Source organism: Lepidochelys kempii, chromosome 15, assembly GCF_965140265.1.
Source record: "Lepidochelys kempii isolate rLepKem1 chromosome 15, rLepKem1.hap2, whole genome shotgun sequence".
Classification (NCBI taxonomy): domain Eukaryota; kingdom Metazoa; phylum Chordata; order Testudines; family Cheloniidae; genus Lepidochelys; species Lepidochelys kempii.
In genome coordinates this window covers 13,759,254-13,779,647 of record NC_133270.1, presented here as the reverse complement: position 1 = coordinate 13,779,647, position 20,394 = coordinate 13,759,254, and the positions used below count along the sequence as shown (strand labels likewise).

Genomic DNA, 20,394 nt, shown 5'->3' with positions numbered 1-20,394 from the left:
GCATACCCAGGGTGGTATCTGTGCATCCTGTGACAGTCTAAGCAGATATCCCCCGGCAGGAAACAGTGTACCTGGAGAAGGTGAACACAGCTGCATGCGAGGTAGTGCTGTCTGGGCTATAGAGCTCCACAGGGAGCTGGGAAGACTGGGTTGGCTAATCTATTATGCAAATCCTCTCTATATTCGCAAAAAGAAAAGGAGGACTTGTGGCACCTTAGAGACTAACCAATTTATTTGAGCATAAGCTTTCGTGAGCTACAGCTCACTTCATTGAATGCATCTACACAAATTGTTCCAGCACCTGTGGGGATCTGCTGCCCCTGCTCCCAAATATGTTACCCCCATGCTGACAGCAGGGTCAGGGCAGGACCAAAGGTGGCTGCAGGGCTCTCTGAGGCCGGGCGTGGACTCACCCCCATGCACCAACTGGGGCAGGTTCAGCAAGGGGTCGGACCCATTCAATGCAGTAGCAGATCAGGCACTTAGCTAATGGGTCGGGGGGGGGGGGGCTGGAAAAATAGGCACCCCCTGGCAGGAGTGGGGGAAGCCCCCTCACCTTACTCCCCAGCAGGAGGGGGGTGACTGCAGGCAGAAGGGGTAGGAAGCCGCCCCCATTTGCTCTGGCCCAGGGCCCCCCAAAACCATAATCCGGCTCTGCTCCCAGGGCAAGTCCTGCCAAGCTGCCCTGGCTCTCGCCGTGTAACTAACAAAGGCTGAGGAGGGGAAGCCGAGGGCGAGCCCCGGCCCCACCCCCTGCAGCCAGCGCCCCCCGGGCCCCCAAACGCCCCTTCCTCCCACCTCCAGAGCCCCCGGCCTGCGTGCCCCCCCGCACCAGAGCCAGGCACCGCAAGGGGAGGGGCGGGGCCCGGACCGAGCCTGCACGTGCCCCCACGCGCCGCTGGCGCCCCGTGAACGGGGGAGGGGGGGGGCGCTACTTGGAGGCGGCTCCTTTAAGGCCGCGCCCACCCCCGGGTCGGGGCTCCCCGAGCCGCGGCTTCGGCGCATGCGCATTGATCGGGCGGAGTAGGCCGCAGCACCCCGCTTGCTTCCCCTCCGCGCCCGGCGCCCCCCGGCCCTGCGCCCGCCGCCGCGATGATGATGATGGCGCTGAGCAAAACCTTCGGGCAGAAGCCCGTCAAGTTCCAGCTGGAGGAGGACGGCGAGTTCTACATGATCGGGTCCGAGGTACCGGCCCGCCCGGGGGCAGGCGGCGGGACAATGGCCCGGCCGGGCCCCGCTCTGCTGTGGGAGCCTCCGGCGCGGCGGGAGGGGAGAGTGGGGGGAACGGGCGGGCGGGGAGGGGGGAGTGTTGCGTGAGGCCTGGATGGGGGTGTGGGGGTGGCGGGGGGTCTGACCGGGGGGGCTGGGTAGCAGGGATCGGGCTGGCGGGGGTGGGGAGTCGGGAGGGGGGCTGGGTAGGAGGGATCTGGCTGGGAGGAAGCTGGCTTATCGGGGGGGTGCAGGGAGTCTGGGGGGCTGCGGAGGGGCTGCCTGGGGATGGAGGGGGGTTGGGTAGGAGGAATCGGGCTGGCGGGGGAGGTGGGGAGTCTGGTGGGGGAGCGCAGGGGGTCTGACTGGGGGAGGACGGGGGCTGGGTAGGAGGAAGCGGGAAGGTGGGGAGTCTGGTGGGGGAGCGCAGGGGGTCTGACTGGGGGAGGACGGGGGCTGGGTAGGAGGAAGCGGGAAGGTGGGGCGTCTGGCGGGGGAGTGCAGGGGGTCTGACTGGGGGAGGACGGGGGCTGGGTAGGAGCAATCGGGGAGGTGGGGAGTCTGGTGGGGGAGCGCAGGGGGTCTGACTGGGGGAGGACGGGGGCTGGGTAGGAGGAAGCGGGAAGGTGGGGAGTCTGGTGGGGGAGCGCAGGGGGTCTGACTGGGGGAGGACGGGGGCTGGGTAGGAGCAATCGGGCTGGCGGGGGAGGTGGGGAGTCTGGTGGGGGAGCGCAGGGGGTCTGACTGGGGGAGGACGGGGGCTGGGTAGGAGGAAGCGGGAAGGTGGGGAGTCTAGCAGGGGAGTGCAGGGGGTCTGACTGGGGGAGGACGGGGGCTGGGTAGGAGGAAGCAGGCTGGCGGGGGAGGGGAGATGTTGCGTTGGGCCTGGCCTGGCAGTGATGGGCTACTGAAAGTGGGAGGTTGGGAGCAGGAGGATCCATCCTGGGGCGAAGGGGATCTGGCTGAGACAAGCTCCCCCCTACTGTGCGAGCCCCCAGGAGCAGGGGAGAGGCAGCCCTACTAGTGGCATCATGCTCCCATATCTCTGCTTGGCCCCCTTGGAGCTGGGCCTGATCCAGTAGGCTGAAGTAGCTGTTGCTTTCCCCAGATGCTGTCCGAATCTCTTTATCCGGGAGGGGCACTGTAGTTGTTGCCCCTCTTTACGGCAGCCCGGTTCATATGCTTTATAACGGGGGCATCTTCAACACCCACAAGGTCCGGTTGTGCTTCCAGCACCTGTGCTGTGCTGGTTGTGAAGCTCTGGCCGGTGATGTTTATAGCTAGGAGAAGACTTTAGGAGGTCTTCAGTTGGCTTGGTTGGGGGAGAGTGACAGCATGAGTGGAGAGCAGGATCTGAATTAGTGGATTTCAGTGAAACTGGTCATATACACAAAGTTAAGCTTGTTTAAGTGTTTGCCACACTGGGGCTAAGACTCGACCAAAACCAGGAACTTGTCTCTGTGTTCTCCAAGTCCTAACTGCCTAAGCATCATCACACTTCTTAATGACATGATATATTGTGGATATCTGAACATTTTATTTTAGGAAGATGCTGAATGTCCAAAAACAGCCATATGATTAATTTAATTTAAATGATAATTTTAGGTCCAGGCTTTGGTGGCCAATAAGGAAAATCCAGTTAATGCTCCTACAGTTCTCATTGACTCCCTTTGGGTTTTTAGCATAGTGGAGTAACGATTTGCAGAAGCAGTGCTTCTGTGAGTCACAGATGTTGCACTACCTCCATGAATTGACTCATTTGAGGCAAGAACCTTTGATCGTCTCAACTGTGTTCGAGATCTGGTTATACCTTTAAAACAGAAAAATGAGTATTTCAGCCCCATTTGATAGGGGAGAGGAGTCTTGAATAACTTAGATTTCCAGATGCATATTTTTAGCAATGACAAGGCCCCAACCAATGGTAATTCTGAAAGAACTGGGGAGGTTGTAAAGTGACAAAGCAGAGGTGTTACTCTGCAGTTCTCTAACCATCAAAATCGCAGTCTCAATGGTGTAGAAGGAAAATACTTCATTATTCTCTTAGCCACCAGCTAATTTCTAACCCTATTTACTGATAAACATCAAATAACAAAAAATAGTATAAGAAAACCAGAAGCTAGAGTTAGAACCAAACTGGGTGTTTTCTAATCTAAAAGAAAACCCCATTGTATGACATTCTGCAGGCTGCTGGTATGTTATTGCCATAAATGTTAGTTTCATAGTCTAGAAATAGTCTCATTTAGTGCTTAGATAAAATAACACAGGTGTGGACATTATGCCTGGAAGAATGAAACTGCTTTACAGATGTTGACTGAATTTTAAAAGGGATTGTTGTCAAGTGAGTCATGAATTGATTTGTGTTTGAACTCTGCATGTTCCTCAGAGCATTTAAAACACAAAATACAAACCAGGTCTTAGGTTACTAGGTTCTGCACAAAGAAGAATGTTGGAAACAGAAAAGGTTCAATATAAAAGATGGTAGTGGGGGTATAATATACTGTACAAACCTGCAGTGGGAGACCTGGGTAATTCCAGCCGGAGTAAGACTAGGAAAGGTTAGATTGTTAAGAAATTATATAAAAACTACTGGTGGTCTTATTAAATTAAGGATTGTTAAGATGGGGTTCTTTCTCACCAGGCTGGTAAAAGAAATGTTGGTCAATATATGTTTTGTTTCCTGTATTGCTACAAAAGTCTTGGTGTTATGTGCCCCACTTCACCAGCACAAAGGAATCAGTATGCCTCAGATTCCTGCTGGAAACACCTTCCATTTGAGCTGTGTCCCTTAAAACAAATCTCCTTTTTGCTTGTAGGTGGGGAACTACCTACGTATGTTTCGTGGCTCCCTATACAAGAGGTATCCCTCCCTCTGGAGGCGACTAGCCACAGTAGAAGAGAGGAAGAAAATAGTTGCATCTTCGCATGGTAAGAAAATTGATAAATATTCCTGATGTTTTAAGTCTGAAAGGATATTTTTTAAAAAATGAAATAAGTACATTCTTAAAAATACCCATAAACTATTATTTTCATTGAACCAGTTACATGTGTTTGAATTGCAAAAGATTTATACATTTCTAAATTAATCCCATACAATTTCATTTGGCATAAGAGGCTTCTAGTGTATGAGTGTGTGTGTATGTACACACACACAACCTTTTTGTGATGTTGCAATTTTTTTTTTTTTGCTTGAAAACAAGGTGTTTTGTCTGACCTTGGTTGTCTCTCAGGGGGTGGAAAGAAAGAGATTCCAGAACTGGTATTGTTCAATAGTTGTATCAATAGAAACAGAAGAGAGTAAGAATCTTGTTATCTTAATAGAAGTCTCCTTGGCAAGAGAAGTAAGTAATGAAACAATTTCCTTTTAAAAGATAACCTTACAAGCTACAGGGCTGGAGCACAACAAACCTGACATGTTACAGATTTATGTCTACTTCTCCTCTGAGTTTTCTGCTGACTTGTTGCTTTTTATTTTTTCAACAGAGTCTCAGCGGAGTCACAGCCCCAGAAGATGTAAGTCTTCAGCCCACATTGTTCTTACCTTTTGGTGGAGAAAGAATCCCTCTTGTGGCCCCTGCTGCTATCAAATATGTGTATTCAGATGTTTAATTCTTACTAGGGTCTGCCCCTGCCACTCTCCCAATTTTTGTTCTTACAGTAAAAAGAAAAGGAGTACTTGTGGTACCTTCGAGACTAACAAATTTATTTGAGCATAAGCTTGAATGCATCCGATGAAGTGAGCTGTAAGTCACGAAAGCTTATGCTCAAATAAATTTGTTAGTCTCTAAGGTGCCACAAGTCCTCCTTTTCTTTTTGCGAATACAGACTAACACGGCTGCTACTCTGAAACCTGTTCTTAGTGTTTTACAGACACTAATTCTCCAATATGCTGCAATGGAATCAGGCCTTCATTAATAAAAGGAAGACTTGTGATATCTTAGAGACTAACAAATTTATTTAAGCATAAGCTTTCGTGAGCTGCAGCTCACTTCATTGGATGCATTCAGTGGAAAATACAGTGGGGAGATTTATATACATAGAGAACATGAAACAATGGGTGTTACCATGCACACTGTGATGAGAGTGATCACTTAAGGTGAGCTATTACCGGCGGGGGGAGGGGGGGAATGATGGATGACGAACCTTTTGTAGTGATGATCAAGGTGGGCCATTTCCAGCAGTTGACAAGAACGTCTGAGGAACAGTAGGGGGTGTGGGGGGAGGGGGGAACAAACATGGGGAAATAGTTTTACTTTGTGTAATGACCCATCCACTCCCAGTCTCTATTCAAGCCTAAGTTAATTGTATCCAGTTTGCAAATTAATTCCAATTCAGCAGTCTCTCGTTGGAGTCTGTTTTTGAAATTTTTTTTGTTGAAGAATTGCAACTTATTTGCAAACTGGATACAATAGCTCACCTTAAGTGATCACTCATTACAGTGTGTATGGTAACACCCATTGTTTCATGTTCTCTGTGTATATAAATCTCCCCACTGTATTTTCCACTGAATGCATCCGATGAAGTGAGCTGCAGCTCATGAAAGTTTATGCTCAAATAAACTTGTTAGTCTCGAAGTTAGTTACCATCATAGTACTCCTTTTCTTTTTGCGAATGCAGACTAACACGGCTGCTACTCTGAAACCTGCCTTTATTAATGTTTTTGATAGGTCTGTTGAGTGACTCAGTTCTGTGGTTAACTTTTGTCACCACTTTCTGACACACCATTCCAGACCTTTATGCATCACAGGGTTCATTAGTTTCCTCCCATGCTGAAGCAGGTAATCAACTGTGTCACCCCGGATGGCTCCAAGTGCACATCAGAGCTTACAGCCGAGATGGCACTTACAGATGTCTGTACCACAGGGAAAGAAAGTAGAGTGCTATTGTTTTTCTGCCTGCTCAGCCCCTTTTCATTCTGAGTCAGGGTCTTGGCTCTAGAAATGTCTCTGCGTTGTTGGTGGGTTATGGTCCTGAGTCCCAGAAAAGCAGGTTAGTAGGATTTCTTGTGTCTAGTGGGAATTCCTGGCCAGAAGTCATATTTTTAATAGACTGCACCTTAGATGTAGCTCTGACACTTATTTTAATGAGTGGGATTTCTCACCCAGAAATCTCACCTGGGGATTTCTGTGTAGTTTTTTTCTTTCAGGAACACTGAGCTTTCTTCTTTACTAAAATAACCTGGAGCTCTTCCTTTTGTCCTTCAAAAAAACCTGCTTGATGCTGTAAATAATGGATCGTAGTCTTCCACTCTGGAAGCACTGGGTTCATGTGTATTTGGTAAAAGCCTCAGTCTGTTTTCTGTGGACTCTTGTCCACGTTATGGAGCCACAGCCCAGTTCTTGGTCTGCTCATGATGCCCAGCACTGCCTAGCAGAGTTAGAGTTGGTTATCCCTGAGGCACATTGGTAGGGATGTGTGAGGGGAACTATCACAGTTTCTGCCCGCAGCACAACTAGCCCCTTCTTTCTTTGTAGCAGAGTCTTTACATAAGCAGTTGTTTTAGCACAAGCAGTTTTGCTGTCATCTGTAAATGGTGCCATGCTGCACCGTCACTAACCAGCCCTTCAGAGCTTTCACTGGTCTTATTTTCTGGGTCTTATTTCTCCATTTCACATCATAGGGGGGTTGCAGTGTCTTCTTTGTGGTATATTTTAATAAGATCTACTGTGACATTTTGGGGATCACCCAGACCAGGAAGGGATTCTGTCAGCACCTGCCCTGCAGCCTTGGGTGCCTTAATACTCTGCTGCTATGGCTCAGGGTATGTCTATACTGCAGAGAAAAACCTGTGACATGGTGTCTGAGAGCCCAGATCACTTGACCAGGTGCAGAGCTAAAAACTGCAGTGTAGCTGTTACTGCTGGAGCTGCAGCTGAGGCTCCAAAACCCTCCCCCTTGCTGGGTTTCAGAGCCTGGGCTCCAGCCTGAACTCAAACTCCTATGCTGCTATTTTTAGCCCTGCAGCCTCGGCGCTGGGGGCCAAAGTCAATTGACCCAGGCTCTGAAACCATTGCTGCAGGTTTTTCTTTGTAGTGTAGACATCACCTCAGACCCCTAACCCCAGTATCCGCCCTACAATCATCAAGGTCTTGCCCTGGCTTCCACCATCCTAGTTATTCCTTGCAGGGTGACCTCCCCAGCTTTCTGGGCCTGAATCTTCCCAAATCCATCTACCCCGGGTTCTTAACTACCAGACTCTTGGACTCTTCCCCTCTAGTTCGTTGCCCCTGACTGAGTGAAACATGCTCCCTAGTTATCAGTTCATTGTGTGGAGAATGTCCCCCAACGTTTGCACTAGAGACCTTTTGGGGGTACAAATAAAAGGTTTGCATAATAAAAAAAAAAAAAGAGAGAGAGAAAGAAATAGCAAGGAAAAGCAAACACAAGTTGCACAGAAAATAAACATAAAGGTGCAGTTTCAGGTTTACACTTCTATATTAGCTAAATTCCCATTTCTAATACAGGTTACCTGTTGCCTCTGACCAGTGCCTCAATGTGCCCTCTGGCCTAGAAAGGAGCCAGTGTGTCACCCACAGGACCCTGCTTCAATTCTGGCCCTCAGTTTTTGGTTGCTTTTTACTTAACCTTGCAAACGCTTAAAAAGAGAGAGCATTTTCCTTTCAGGGCTTGTCTACTCTTACAATGCTGCTTCAGTGAGGCCCCTACTTATGCCAACAGGAGAGAGTCTAGCTACCTAAGAGGTGGTAGCTAGGTTGATGGGAAAATTCTCTCATCAGCCTAGCACTGTCTACACCGGAGGTTAGGTTGACTTAACTGCATTGCTCATATGCATTTTTCGCACCTTTGAATGACTTAGTTATCCCAACGTAATTTCCTAGTGTAGACCAGGCCTCAGACTGGTGATGCATGGATGTCCAGATCAAGGGAATCTCCCTCCTTAGTTTTCCAAGACTGGGGTTTTCTTTTTCCATTTTAGTGTCTTTCCACTAACTTTAATAGTCTACCCTTGTACAACCCCGGAAGTGACAATGGTGGATGCTTGGACGTAGTCTCATCTGGTTAAGGAGGCAGCTCCTCCCTGCCTGATTAACCAACTTACTGTTGTGAGCTGAATGTTGTAGCACAAATTATGAGTACACTTTTATATTTGCAAATACATAGATTCATAGCCAGTCTGTATACATATCTCAAATTACCATCAAGGTCAGAACCTTACAGGCTTTAATAAAAGACCTTACTTGTATATAAAAATATGACAGTAACATTATATACAACCATGTGATTCAGTAGTGTATGCTTTGGGGTTCAAGCCCCCTGTTCTCCCCTTCGGGGGACTGGGCCTGGTTGTCACACGACCAAAGAAAATCAAACTTGCCTCTCCTGGCTGAACTGGCTCCAGAACTAGAATGTGTATTCTTTGGAGCAAGGACTATCTTTATGCTTGTACAGCGCCTAGCACAACGGGGCTGGGACCTCTTGGTGCTTCTTGTGAAATTCTGCTGGTCCACTCCTGCCCACAACTCCCTGTGCACTGAGTGCTCCAATGACAGGTCAAACTCCTCTAAAATGAAGTGCTTTAAAGGAATAAGATGAAGGAATCCAAGCTACTCAGTTTTTTTAGAGGCTCTCGGCAGACGTTAACATTGCCTATCCCCAGCAGCAGAATCATTAATTAGTACCACGATTGACAATATTTCAAAGGCTAACCAGTTACATGCTTTCTGGTCACAGATCATGGTTATACGACACTAGCCACTAGTGTGACTCTCTTGAAAGCCTCTGAAGTGGAAGAGATCTTGGATGGAAATGATGAGAAATACAAGGCAGTGTCTATCAGCACAGAGCCTCCCACCTACCTCAGGTAATAAACATTGCTGAGGCCTAGGATCAGAGTGGAAGTGATTGGAAGAGCTGTTCTACCCTGTCAAACTATAAACCTCGGGTATTATTTAGTGAGGTATCTATTGCTTTCTGTGTTCCCTAACATTGCTAATGTTAATCACTGTTTCATTAAATGAAAATCTTTATTATGGAAGAATTTGATTTCTGGCATACATGTACCTTGGAACTTGATGACGTTGCTGACCTTAGGACTGTTTCATCCCAGATTCTAGTGTATGTTCTGGGGAAAAATACACCCACATTGTGCACCGTCTGGGCGTAAGACAGACAAAGTTATACACTCCAGAGGTCACTTAAATGAACACAATCCAAATGTTGTTCTGGTATTTAAAAATGGTGCATGTGGCTGTAGAATTTCTCTGCTAGGGGAAAAAATAGAGTATAGACAATGATAGTCTCTTAATTAAGGGAAGGAGTGCTTCCTAATGGTTAGAGCTTGGTGCGCTAAGAGTTGGGACTCTGGGTTCAACCCCTGGCTCTGCCTGACCTTGGGCAAGTCACTGAACCTTTCTGTGCCTTAATTTCCCTATCTGCAAATTGACTTGCCTTAGAGGGGTAGTGTAAGGATATAATTTAAAGGTTGTAAAACATTTTGAGAACAGTGGATAAGAAGCATTGTAGAAGGGCAAAGTAGGATTACTTAGGCAATAAGTCCTGTCAATGGAGTCTTTGTTTGGCAAAAAAGGACTGGTGGGGATAGATTAAAACAAAGAGAGATCAAACAGAAAAAGCTGGCCAATGAATTGGAACAGTGGTATATGTTAAATGAAGTGCTGTGAGCTCATCTGAGGTGAGTACTGTAGAAGGGCCAAGTATCATCAGACGGCTAAAACTATTTTTCCAGAAGGCCAGCCCCACACTCTCCCAGCTGTGGTGGGGATTTCTCCACCCAGACAATTGGAGACTTATGAATGGAACAAATGCACCATGCAGCTTTCAGGTTACCATTGCAGGAGCCTGCGATCAGGCTTAGAGTTGTATATATGACCATACCGTAAATAATGACAATGGAAATATTTAGTGCTGGAACCTCAAGTTTAACACTAAATCTCCTCCTTCAGAGAGCAGAAGGCAAAAAGGAATAACCAGTGGGTGCCAACCCTACCCAACAGCTCTCATCACCTCGATGCTGTGCCATGCTCAACAACCATCAACAGAAACCGCATGGGCAGGGATAAGAAGAGAACCTTCCCGCTCTGGTGAGTCAGTCACCTGCTGTTGGAAACTGCTGAGTGTTTCTGCATGATGACAGTTGTCTAGAGGATGGCTCTGAGGCGGCAGGGATGTTGTATTGACTTGTACAGGGTTTGTTGATGCTGTTAAAATTGTACGTTATACTTGGTGATAAAGACCCAGCTGTCCCAAAACTAAGACACTCTTGGTTAAACTGGGCTACTTGAAGCTAAGTACTTATGCCCCCTGGGTGAAATTTGCCCCTGCGGAGTACATGAGGTGCCATTCATTAGGCCTTTGCACCATTTAATGCCTCAGGGAGTTTGAGTGGCACACAGGCCTTGCACTGGCCTCTGCATGGGGTGAATTTCACCCCATATGATGAAAATTCAGTGGCAGCAGAAAATGTGTGTTCCCTGGTTTTTAATATTTCATGCACTTCTAGGGTTGACCTCCCTTGCTGGTCTGTGTTTCTACCACTTCTGCCTGTCTCAGAACTGTCAGGTCTGCAGCCATCCGTAGAGACAGAATGGTGTTCTGAAATGTGTGTGGAGCCCAGAGAGCTAGCTTAGCATTCTGTTTAGCAGTAACTGAAAGAACCTATAGGCCTGTATCCTGTAAGGCATTAACTTAAGTTAACATAAGGATTTGAGGCCTATGAACTTAAGCATAAATAAGTGGCCCCACAGTCCCCCTGAGTTTTGGGGAACTGGGAATATTGTGCTGGGGGAGGGGGGGAAGTCCATGCAAAATGATAGCTGGTAACTGCAGGGACATTTAAACTAGTACTAGGCTTGTTTAGTTTAGGATCGAAATGTTGGCAGATGCTTAACCACAAACTTGCTTTGGCAACAAATTGGTGTATGTGATGATAATTAATATACTGCCCTATAGGATAAGGACACCCCAACATTATTGGGGTGAGGAAGTCAGATACGGACAAGGGAGGCTGGGTATTTGTATGAATATTCATGACAGCCCTTAGGCCCTACAATTGACCAGACCACATGTATGTAAGGTGAGATTTGGACCATCAGACTTGTTTGACATGCCAGGGACAGAGTAAGACCCTTGTAGGCAACCACCTGTCTCTTACCACCAGATCCCAAGAAAGGGTGTGAGTCTCTGTGACGTATGATACATGATACCTTAACTCTATACTGTTGCTCTTTTTGTGTCCTCACTTATTGTGCTAATAAAAGTGCATAAAGTTTTGCTTTGCCTTTGGCGTGAGTGCCTTCCTTGTGCACATCAGGGTTCCCAACCAGACACTGCTCTTTATAATTGATTTTCAATTAATTACTAATTAATCAATAACCACTAAAGAATCAGGTAACATTAATTTTTTAAACTTGTTTCATCTAGTGCTCGTGGAAGGTGCTGGATGGACAGCCCGGGATGCAAATCTACTGGTTTTTGATAGGACACTGCACAGGTGGCCGTGCAAGCTTTCCCATGCTGCCCCCTGCTATGCCTCCACCCTGTCTCAGGAAGGGCCATCCTCAGTAGTGAGGAGAGCAGCTCACTCTCATTTCCTATCCACTCCTTGGTAACTGTGCTAGGACTGTCAATAAGGATGCCAATTGTGGTGGTGGTTGTGAGGTGCACACCTGTACTCTGGGCACTGGACTGAGACTACTGCTCCATTCACGTAGGCCACTAACCAGCCACACAGTAGTAATGGCCTTCATTTGCTAAAGATGTGTTCTGAAGTTGAACACCGTGGCCTAGAAGAGAGGAGCTGTGTATCCCACTGAATGATCATTAATATCACATCACATCACATAGACAGGTTTCAGAGTAACAGCCGTGTTAGTCTGTATTCGCAAAAAGAAAAGGAGTACTTGTGGCACCTTAGAGACTAACCAATTTATTAGAGCATAAGCTCCAGCTGCTAGATCAAGTCAAATTGTGTCCCCCTACATCGTACTAGATATGTATTTTACTGCCTTTGTGCAAATATTTCAGTAACTTTAATTTCTCTGCAACATTGTCCAGCTGCTATGACTCATGATGATTTTATATCTTCCATAGAACACTTGATCTGAAGAGTTCAGAGGGAGCCAGTCATGCAAATTAACTCGAGGAACTTCCTCACTGTATTCTCTAGCATATTCTTTTATCTCAGACATGTTAAAGGTGAAAATGAAACCCAAGGTCCATTGTTGCCTTGGACGTGTAAGTTTATGTTTTAGAGCCCACCCAAAGGCTGTGATTATCAGAGCGAGGTATGCCTGGTAAATCCTGTCTCTTCTCCTGGATGCTAGTGTACCTTCTACCAGTGTCCAACGCTGTGTGTTGTCATGGTTTGTTTTCAGCTTTGATGACCATGACCCGGCAGTGATCCATGAGAATGCATCCCAGCCAGAGGTTCTCGTTCCAATCCGATTGGACATGGAAATCGATGGGCAGAAACTCAGAGATGCTTTTACGTGGAACATGAATGGTATGTAGGCAGCCAAGTCTTGTCTAAGGAGCTTGGAGAGATTCAGTTGCATCCATACAATAGCATTATTTATTTGTTTATTTTTGAGAGAGATCCACCCATCCCCTGCCACACACTGGCAAAGCTGTCAAGGCCTCACATTTCACTGGGATTCCATTTGTCATGTCTCATCCTGTATCATGTGTCCTTCCTGCTTGTTGCAGTGAGCTCTAGGGATGTGTAATTTGAGGCCATCTTTTGTAATTGGCCTGTTCTCCACACCTGATTCAGTGATGCCACAGTCCAGTGTCTCTGATCTCATGTGGTATTCAGATGAGATACAAATATAAAAGCACAGAAAGCCTGTATCTCCATAATCTCATTCACCTGTGTATTGTATTAGATTGCAGCTACATTGTTTCCATAGGACCAAATAGTAAATGTTGTCCATTCCTTAAGTCAAAGTTTGTAGATTTTTATGTCCTTACAAACCAGAGTCTAAAAACTTCCTTTGACTCTTTCTAGTAAGAGGTTAGTTAAGATTTCCCTCTGTATGGTAGGTTACAGCAGAGGCCTTATGCCTTGTAATCAGTTAGTGAGAGGAAGATTCTAATTGCTGTAAGCCCTGACTGAATTAACTGGGAATACTGGCTTGTTCTAATTAAACTGGTTTTCCTTTCTTCACCTCCATCAGAAAAGCTAATGACCCCAGAAATGTTCTCGGAGATTCTCTGTGATGACCTGGATTTGAATCCTCTGACCTTTGTCCCTGCCATTGCCTCTGCAATTCGACAACAGATTGAGTCTTATCCAACTGACAGTATCCTAGAGGACCAATCAGATCAACGAGTTATTATTAAGGTAATAAAGAAGGAAGGCATGACCTCGGTTAACTTACTTTGTAGAAGGCTGTTTGGGGAAGGAAAAGCACGTGGGCTCCTCAAGCTAGGAGTTCCTGGCTCCCAGTCCTGTGTCTAGATCGCATCTCTGTCCTCTGTGTTGAGGCCCTGGTGGCAGACTATTGCACACTGCTGTCCTGTGCCAGGAATTGAGATGACGATGTAATAGGAGTTCCGTGGGGGAAGGAACAGTGTCAGATTTTGGGGAGGAGCGCTGGAAGTCCTCACACATTTGGGTTTCCTAGCACTAATGGCAGTATAGAACCCAAATACAGTAGTTCTAGAAATGCATGGAATTGGTTCAGCCTTTTATCTTCCTTGCCCCTGAACTTTACGTTCCGCATTAAATAAGCATGACCATGACAAGGTAATGCAAGAGATTGATATGTGTAAGAGCATTTGAGATGCAAACAAATCTGACTTGTGTTTATGGCATTGTGTCCAGCTAAATATCCACGTGGGGAACATTTCCCTGGTAGATCAGTTTGAATGGGACATGTCGGAGAAGGAGAACTCTCCGGAGAAGTTTGCACTGAAGCTGTGTTCAGAGCTTGGGCTCGGTGGGGAATTTGTCACCACCATCGCTTACAGCATTCGGGGACAGCTGAGCTGGCATCAGAAGACTTATGCCTTCAGGTACAGAACACTGTAGTCTTATCTGTTAAATAGCTGCCTCCTTGTGGAAGAGATTCTCTGGGAGACAATCCTGCTGATGTACCACACTCTGGTTCCTACTCTGCTCTTCTTAAGGATGCTTGCATGGAAACAAGGTTTTGGCTTCTTGAGCTCATGTGGTCCTTCTGTCACCTGAAGCCCTCCTCACTTTGACATAAGTTAGTTGCTGTGGAGAGGTTTATCAGAGGAGGAAGAAGCAAATGAACTCCTAAGCAGTGAAGATATTCCTTTCATGTAAATGTCTTAGTAACACAAATCAAAGGAATTCCCAAAAGCCAATATTATGTAAAGGCCATTTCCTGCGTGGTGGTGGCAGGTCCTTTATGGTACCCTATTGGGAACCCTGCAGAGACTCTTCCCTCTTTCCCACTTTCTTGTGTGGTTCACAGGCTGTGTTGCTGGGTGGCTGGGAGGGCAAGGTGTAAATGTGCTGAGGCTGTTTGGGAGAGGTGCTATTTCAATGCCGTCCTCACTGATGTAAGCTAATTTCAGAATTGGTGCCTGCATTGGGGAAATGGAGCATAGCCTCACTTGGATGTAACATGCAGGCTGACTCTGGAGAGCATGGAGTTTAGCTTTACTGGGGCTGGGAATGGGACCAGTGCAAATACCACAAACTCTAGGGAAGCCTGGCTCTGCATGCTGCCCCTCAGGCCTGTGTCTCATTCATACCCTGAGGCTCTTGGTGGTTGGCTAACTTGAGGAATCTGCTTCATCCATTCAAAACATCAAGTATCTTTTGGTTTAAAATAGAGCCAAAAGACTAGAAATGGCTGCTTCATTCCCTAAGTGCCGTTTGCGTTGAGACGCTGGGGGTGTTACGTACAGTTTGTAACTGTTCCAGGCAACACTATTCTGTGATACTGAAATATCAGCTCTTACCACATTACAGCCTTTTGTTATAGCTAATGGGTAACAGCTATTGTTTCATCTTCTTCATACAGAAAATATGAACCCTTTAATCATGTTCTCCTTTCATAACATACATACTGATACCGTTTTCGAGAGGCCTCCAAGCCATTTGTGTTCCCTGTATCACGTTGACTCGTGAACCGGTCTTAAGTATTTTCAAAGCTTAATGTTGATTTAAACAGTAACTGTAATGCCCTGCACTGGCCAGAATAAAAACTGGTGTGATTCCAGACCTGCGTTTTGTAGCTGGGTTGCAGCATGTACAGGATTTACTTATCACCAGGAGACAGGTTATGCATTCTGACAGTAATAGGTTCCAGTTGTATTATGTAGTGGTCTGTGGTGAATTAGTATATGGATGGTTTTTATCCTTAATGTATTTCATTATAATATATTACAAGTGTGCAAGTTGGGAATATGCATTAATGAGCTGGTCTCTGGGCTGGCCTGGCAGACTAAACTCTGTGCATTGTGATACTTTGTGAAGGTGAGATGATTTGCGGGGCCAGCAGTGGCTGGGGGAAAGGACATGCCTTGCTTTGGCTTTTAGTAATTCCCTGTGGCCATTTCAGGCCATCACAATGGTACACTCCAGGGGTTCGAAGAGAAACCGCATCCAACCCTTTATTGGAGGGTCGGGCAATGCTTAGAGGTCGATCTGGGCTGGGGGAGGGAGCATAGAAGCAGAAAACAGGAGATAGAGTTATGGTAGAAGTAGGAGGCTAGTCCATAGAATTACTCTGCTGGCACTTAGATTGCAAGTCTGACCTGTTTATTGTATAAGAGGCAATCCTGAGAGTGTGTAGGATTATTATAGTTCACATTGTGGTTTAATAAATTGCTGTAGTCAGGAGTTAGCAGTCAGCTTTCATTATTTTAGAAGAGCCCCAGCCAGTTAGTACTCTTGGCACCATGAGCATATGTCTGTATCACTGTAACCTTCTGTCCTTTGCTCTGCCTTTCTCCACGGTCTTTGTATATTCACGACTGTCCACAACCAGCATCGTGGCAGCCTCCTTTGGAAATGGAGCACCGGAGTGCTGTAGGCCAGCTGCTTTTTACTCCTCATCTGCCCCTTGGCACTTCTCAGTTCGCTTTCCTTCAAGAATATACCCCAGTGGGGTCCCCAGAAACAGTGTAATTCCAAAATTATTGCCAAAGCAATGTTTGTAAGAGACTCAGTGTGAACCAAAGGTAAACATAAAATCCTCTCTGCTTAAGTGTGGAGAACTGCCTCTCTGGAGAGGAGTTTGTAGTTATGGATTTAAGCAAGAGTACAGTCTCATTGTTAGAGCTTGTGTGCTTGTCCTGCTGCCGGCGTTTCTGCTCTGTTAGCATCTCAGGGCGTGACTTATACCTTCCTTTGTCAGTGAAAGCTGATGTGGCTGGGGACCAAACCATTTTTGGCGCCATTGCCAAAAGTGCTTTTAGTCTTGTCCACACTAGAAAAGCTGAAATATGGACCGGAATCTAGTGTCTTTCCCACTGTCTTCTAACCCCCTCTCAGTAGAGTTGTATGACATAATGGAAAAAATGCCCTAGGCATGTCTACACTACAGCCTCCACCAACGCAGAGTCACAGGTGTGTTCCTAACTGTAGGTGCAGTCCCTGAGACTGGGTGGAAGTGCGTCTCGAGCTCTGTGCAGTGGTGCTGGGAATAGTTTTATCCTGGCCACACTGGGGAGTAAACTCTTCGAAAGCAACCAGGGTAGGGGGACCGTTTGCTGGTTTAGCAATATGTGCTGGCGAGCACAGCTGGGAGTTCAAGCTTTCTTCTCTGTATCTCCCTCCTGGCTTATACTTGTGACAGTTCCTGAAGTAAAGAGGAGAGCCCGCTCGTCACTGTTGGACAGAAGTCCTCTTTTGGATTAACCCAAACGCTACTGCTTCATTCCTTACGAGTAAGTTTAAATTGCCTTCTGCCCACCCCATTACAGTGTATCCCATATCCAGTGGAGACTAGCATTCCCAGATGGTCACTCTTCCTAGTTCTTGTCCCTTAGTGCTTCAGAGGGGCCCTATGAACCTGCATAGGTACCAAAAGGCTTTTCTAATATACCTGTGTTTTCCCCATTTATCACAGGTGACCTGGTTAGGATGGAGGCTATTTGCAGGTAGATAGTTAGGTTTTTTCCCTCAGGAGGTTGCTTGCCTGATATGAAAATGTACCTCCCTTCTAGTCATTTTAGCTTATAACAAATGCTGTTCTCTCAGACAGTGCTTAGTTTGCCATGGATGCTCTGATATAATACCAGCCTGTGGTCCCAAGAGGTGACTTCACACCCTGGCTTGTTAAAGCCAGTTTACCAAGGACTTCTGCATGGCCCTGATTATTAAGGAGAGTTTGCACATAGAGGATGATTGCAATAGGTAGACTTCAAACCTCCTGTCAAAGATAAAGGAACCTTATTGCAAACAATGAAATCAAAGTGCTGGCTGCTGGTAGGAGAGGAATGTGGGAAAGGAGGCCCCAGCAGAACAAAGTAATCATCAATACTTAGACATCATCTCTTGTTTAAAAAAACACTAATTAAAACCTTGTTTTGTTTCTCTTAGTACAAATGTCCTCTTCCTTCTGCTTCTCCTCCGGCAGAGGAGTGGCTTTGAAACCTTCTTGTGATTAATGATATTTGGGTTCTGTGGTTGGTTAGTTCCTGAATTCCCAAACCACAGTAGTGGTGGTTGCTGAAGAGAGACATTCCAGTGATGTAGGAGAAGGGTCTGCTGTAGCAGTATCAAAAGAACAGCCTTAATATCTCCAGGGACTGCCAAGAGTCTGAGGAGTCACGCAGATCTTAATCATCTGAGGGAGAGCTGAAACCATGTAATTCGGTGGGATTCTGCTTTTGCTGGTCAGCACTGTCAGTGCAAAACAAGGAGAGAGCCAAGAAACATGATATAGCAGTACAGGGCTGAGAGCCACTAGATAGAACTATTTCTATAGTAAGGTATATGAAAATATTTTTAAGAGGCTGAAATAGGACCCAACAAGTTCTCCTGTCCCCATGACTTATTCAGTATATAGTGACCCTATACAAATAAGCTCCCTGGCCCAAAGAGCTTCCATCTGAATATCCAACGGAAGGAGCTGATTTTACCAGACACCAAACACTCCATGCCTTAGGGTCATCCTTGTGTCCAGTAGAAAGTGTCACCCTGCACAGCTGGCTGTATGGACCCTGCCACATGTGAATGTTACCTCGGCCTGTCACTTGAGGGTTGGACCGGGGCATGGGGAAGGTCAAAACTTCCTCTCACTTCACTAAAAATTATGCAGCTGATGGTGCATTACACAGGGCCTCCTACACTGGGAGTATCCCCTCTGCCACTCCTCCAGCCTGGCAGCAGCAAGCATTGTGCCCTTGAGAAGTTGAGGTGTTGTCACAAGAGTGTAGATTCCCTTCCTCTCTCTGACTCCTGCCGGTCCATGGAAATGTGGGATCCAGTTTAAGATTGTGCTGAAATTATGCTCTTAGGCCCAGTCTTGCAGCCCCATTGAAGTCTGTTGACTTGTGCGGGTGTGAGCCGGAATCAGGCCCTCAAATTCTCCTCTCACTTGGTAGCACAAATGTATTTCAGGAAACTTCATCTAACCAGCCCCAAAGGGGTAAGTGTGCGAGAAAAACAAGAGCAGTTTAAACATCTAGTTGAATACACAGCTAAGATTTAGCAGGTGGCCCTGGAACACACAGCAATGCTCGCAGGCTGGGCTGAGGTATGTGTTCTTGGTGAGTGGCTAAAATGGGCATCAGACATACCAGAAGTAGATTCAAGTGAGGCATCCTCCCAGGAGGCCTTGGATTAATATCTTATTGGAGGGTTAGCTAAAGGTTTGCCATTCTCGATCAACAGCTTTGCTGCAGACAACCCATTTCCATGGTGATCAGCAGTTGAATTATGTCCTGTGAATCAGAGAGCTAGGATTAGCTGCATGTAAGTGACAGGATCCTACCCTGTGTGGTGGTGTCTCTGTGGGAGGGGTCAGACATGGCCGTGTGCACCTGTGATGGACAGACACACACACACACACTTTTTCAAAATTTGAACCAAATATTTACACTGAGACTTGCCTGTAGCTTCACTGCATTTCCAGCTCCTCAATATTTAAGAAGCCACTCACATAAGCACAAGGGGCCGTACCAGTTAATTCTTAAAGGGATAGTGAAGACCCCTTTGTAAGCATGTGATGGTGTAGCTGCTCATAGCAGACTAGTTTAACTTGCACTAGCAGACTAAGCTCTTTGGGTCAGGGACTGTCATTTATTCAGTACATTTGTAGAATACCTAGTGCAACGGAACCCAATCCATGACTAGGGTCTCTAGATTCAATTGTAATAATGTGTTGCTCTTCAGTGGAAGATTGGGAGAGTTTATTGTCACCAGGTCTTATGAACCTAAGGAGTTGCCAAAGGCTGTGAAGAAAGAGCATTTGTACTAGGCAACTCAGAATTACAGTACCCCACTTGCAGTTTGCATAGCCTGAGGCCTTGTCTACACTATGGGACTAACTTGACCTGAGTTACGCTATAACTTAGGTCAACTTACTGCGGTGTCTACACTGTGTTGTGTCGACCGGAGACGTTCTCTGGTCAACTTACCTTACTCTTCTTGTTCCGGTGGGACCAGAGAGCACTCTGCAGTTAATTCAGTGGGTCTTCACTAGACCCACTAAATCGACCCCTGATGCATTGATCACAGCAGCCTTGATCCCTGGTAAGTGTAGACATGGCCTCAGAAATGCTGGCAGGAACCTCAGGAAGCCACATTTCTGAGCAGGCAGGGTACTCTCCCAGTTCATGAATGTCCCCTTGGATATGACAAAGCTTTCAGCATTCATAAACTGGTATGATCTTTTCCTTAGTCTGTGATCACTCAGCCTGAATGTCGTATGTCCATTAGCCAGTTACATAGTGAGCCTTCAGAGAGGGGAAATCTACTGAGACTGTGGTTGGCATTCAAAACCTGCATGGCTCTTTAAACTGCAGTCTTCATGTTGTTATTAATATTGGTCATATGCCTCCTGACGGCCAAAACTTTCTAAAATAAGGAGGACTTGTTCAGTGTTTGCTTTGATGAATCCCCTTACACTGATGCATACAAGAGACGATGGCTTTGAAATAGTTAGATTCATGGCAATTCCAGGCTCCAGGAACTATAGCTTATCTGTCTACTGGGCAGGAACCAGACTGTACCAAGCAGCTGTAAGAATGAGTACCCAGCCAGAGTGGAGAACCATTGAG

The 20,394-nt window shown here is 46.4% G+C and overlaps 2 protein-coding genes across 5 annotated transcripts in view; one reads left to right on the top strand and one right to left on the bottom strand.

Annotated features, from left to right (window-relative positions):
* Positions 1–981: 981 nt before the first annotated feature.
* SMARCB1 (SWI/SNF related BAF chromatin remodeling complex subunit B1) overlaps positions 982–20,394 on the top strand; it is a 21,098-nt gene continuing 1,685 nt past the window's right edge. For 2 of the 4 annotated variants that reach the window (XR_012155054.1, XM_073312823.1), the window contains exons 1-8: positions 982–1,185; positions 4,023–4,134; positions 4,690–4,719; positions 8,899–9,028; positions 10,131–10,268; positions 12,561–12,688; positions 13,362–13,528; positions 14,012–14,202. Coding sequence is in view for 2 of the 4 variants with exons in the window: in XM_073312823.1 (XP_073168924.1) it covers positions 1,093–1,185; positions 4,023–4,134; positions 4,690–4,719; positions 8,899–9,028; positions 10,131–10,268; positions 12,561–12,688; positions 13,362–13,528; positions 14,012–14,202 (989 nt within the window). In the remaining 2 variants the exon portion in view is untranslated. Of the gene's footprint in view, positions 1,186–4,022; positions 4,135–4,689; positions 4,720–8,898; positions 9,029–10,130; positions 10,269–12,560; positions 12,689–13,361; positions 13,529–14,011; positions 14,203–16,964; positions 17,056–20,394 lie in introns of all 4 variants that reach the window. The other 2 variants (XR_012155055.1, XM_073312824.1) reach the window with 2 other exon arrangements.
* DERL3 (derlin 3) overlaps positions 7,256–20,394 on the bottom strand; it is a 25,990-nt gene continuing 12,851 nt past the window's right edge. Inside the window, exon 7 of the mRNA XM_073312826.1 lies at positions 7,256–19,056. Within this exon, the coding sequence (XP_073168927.1) occupies positions 19,050–19,056 (7 nt within the window). The 3' untranslated portion in view covers positions 7,256–19,049. The remainder of the gene's footprint in view (positions 19,057–20,394) is intronic.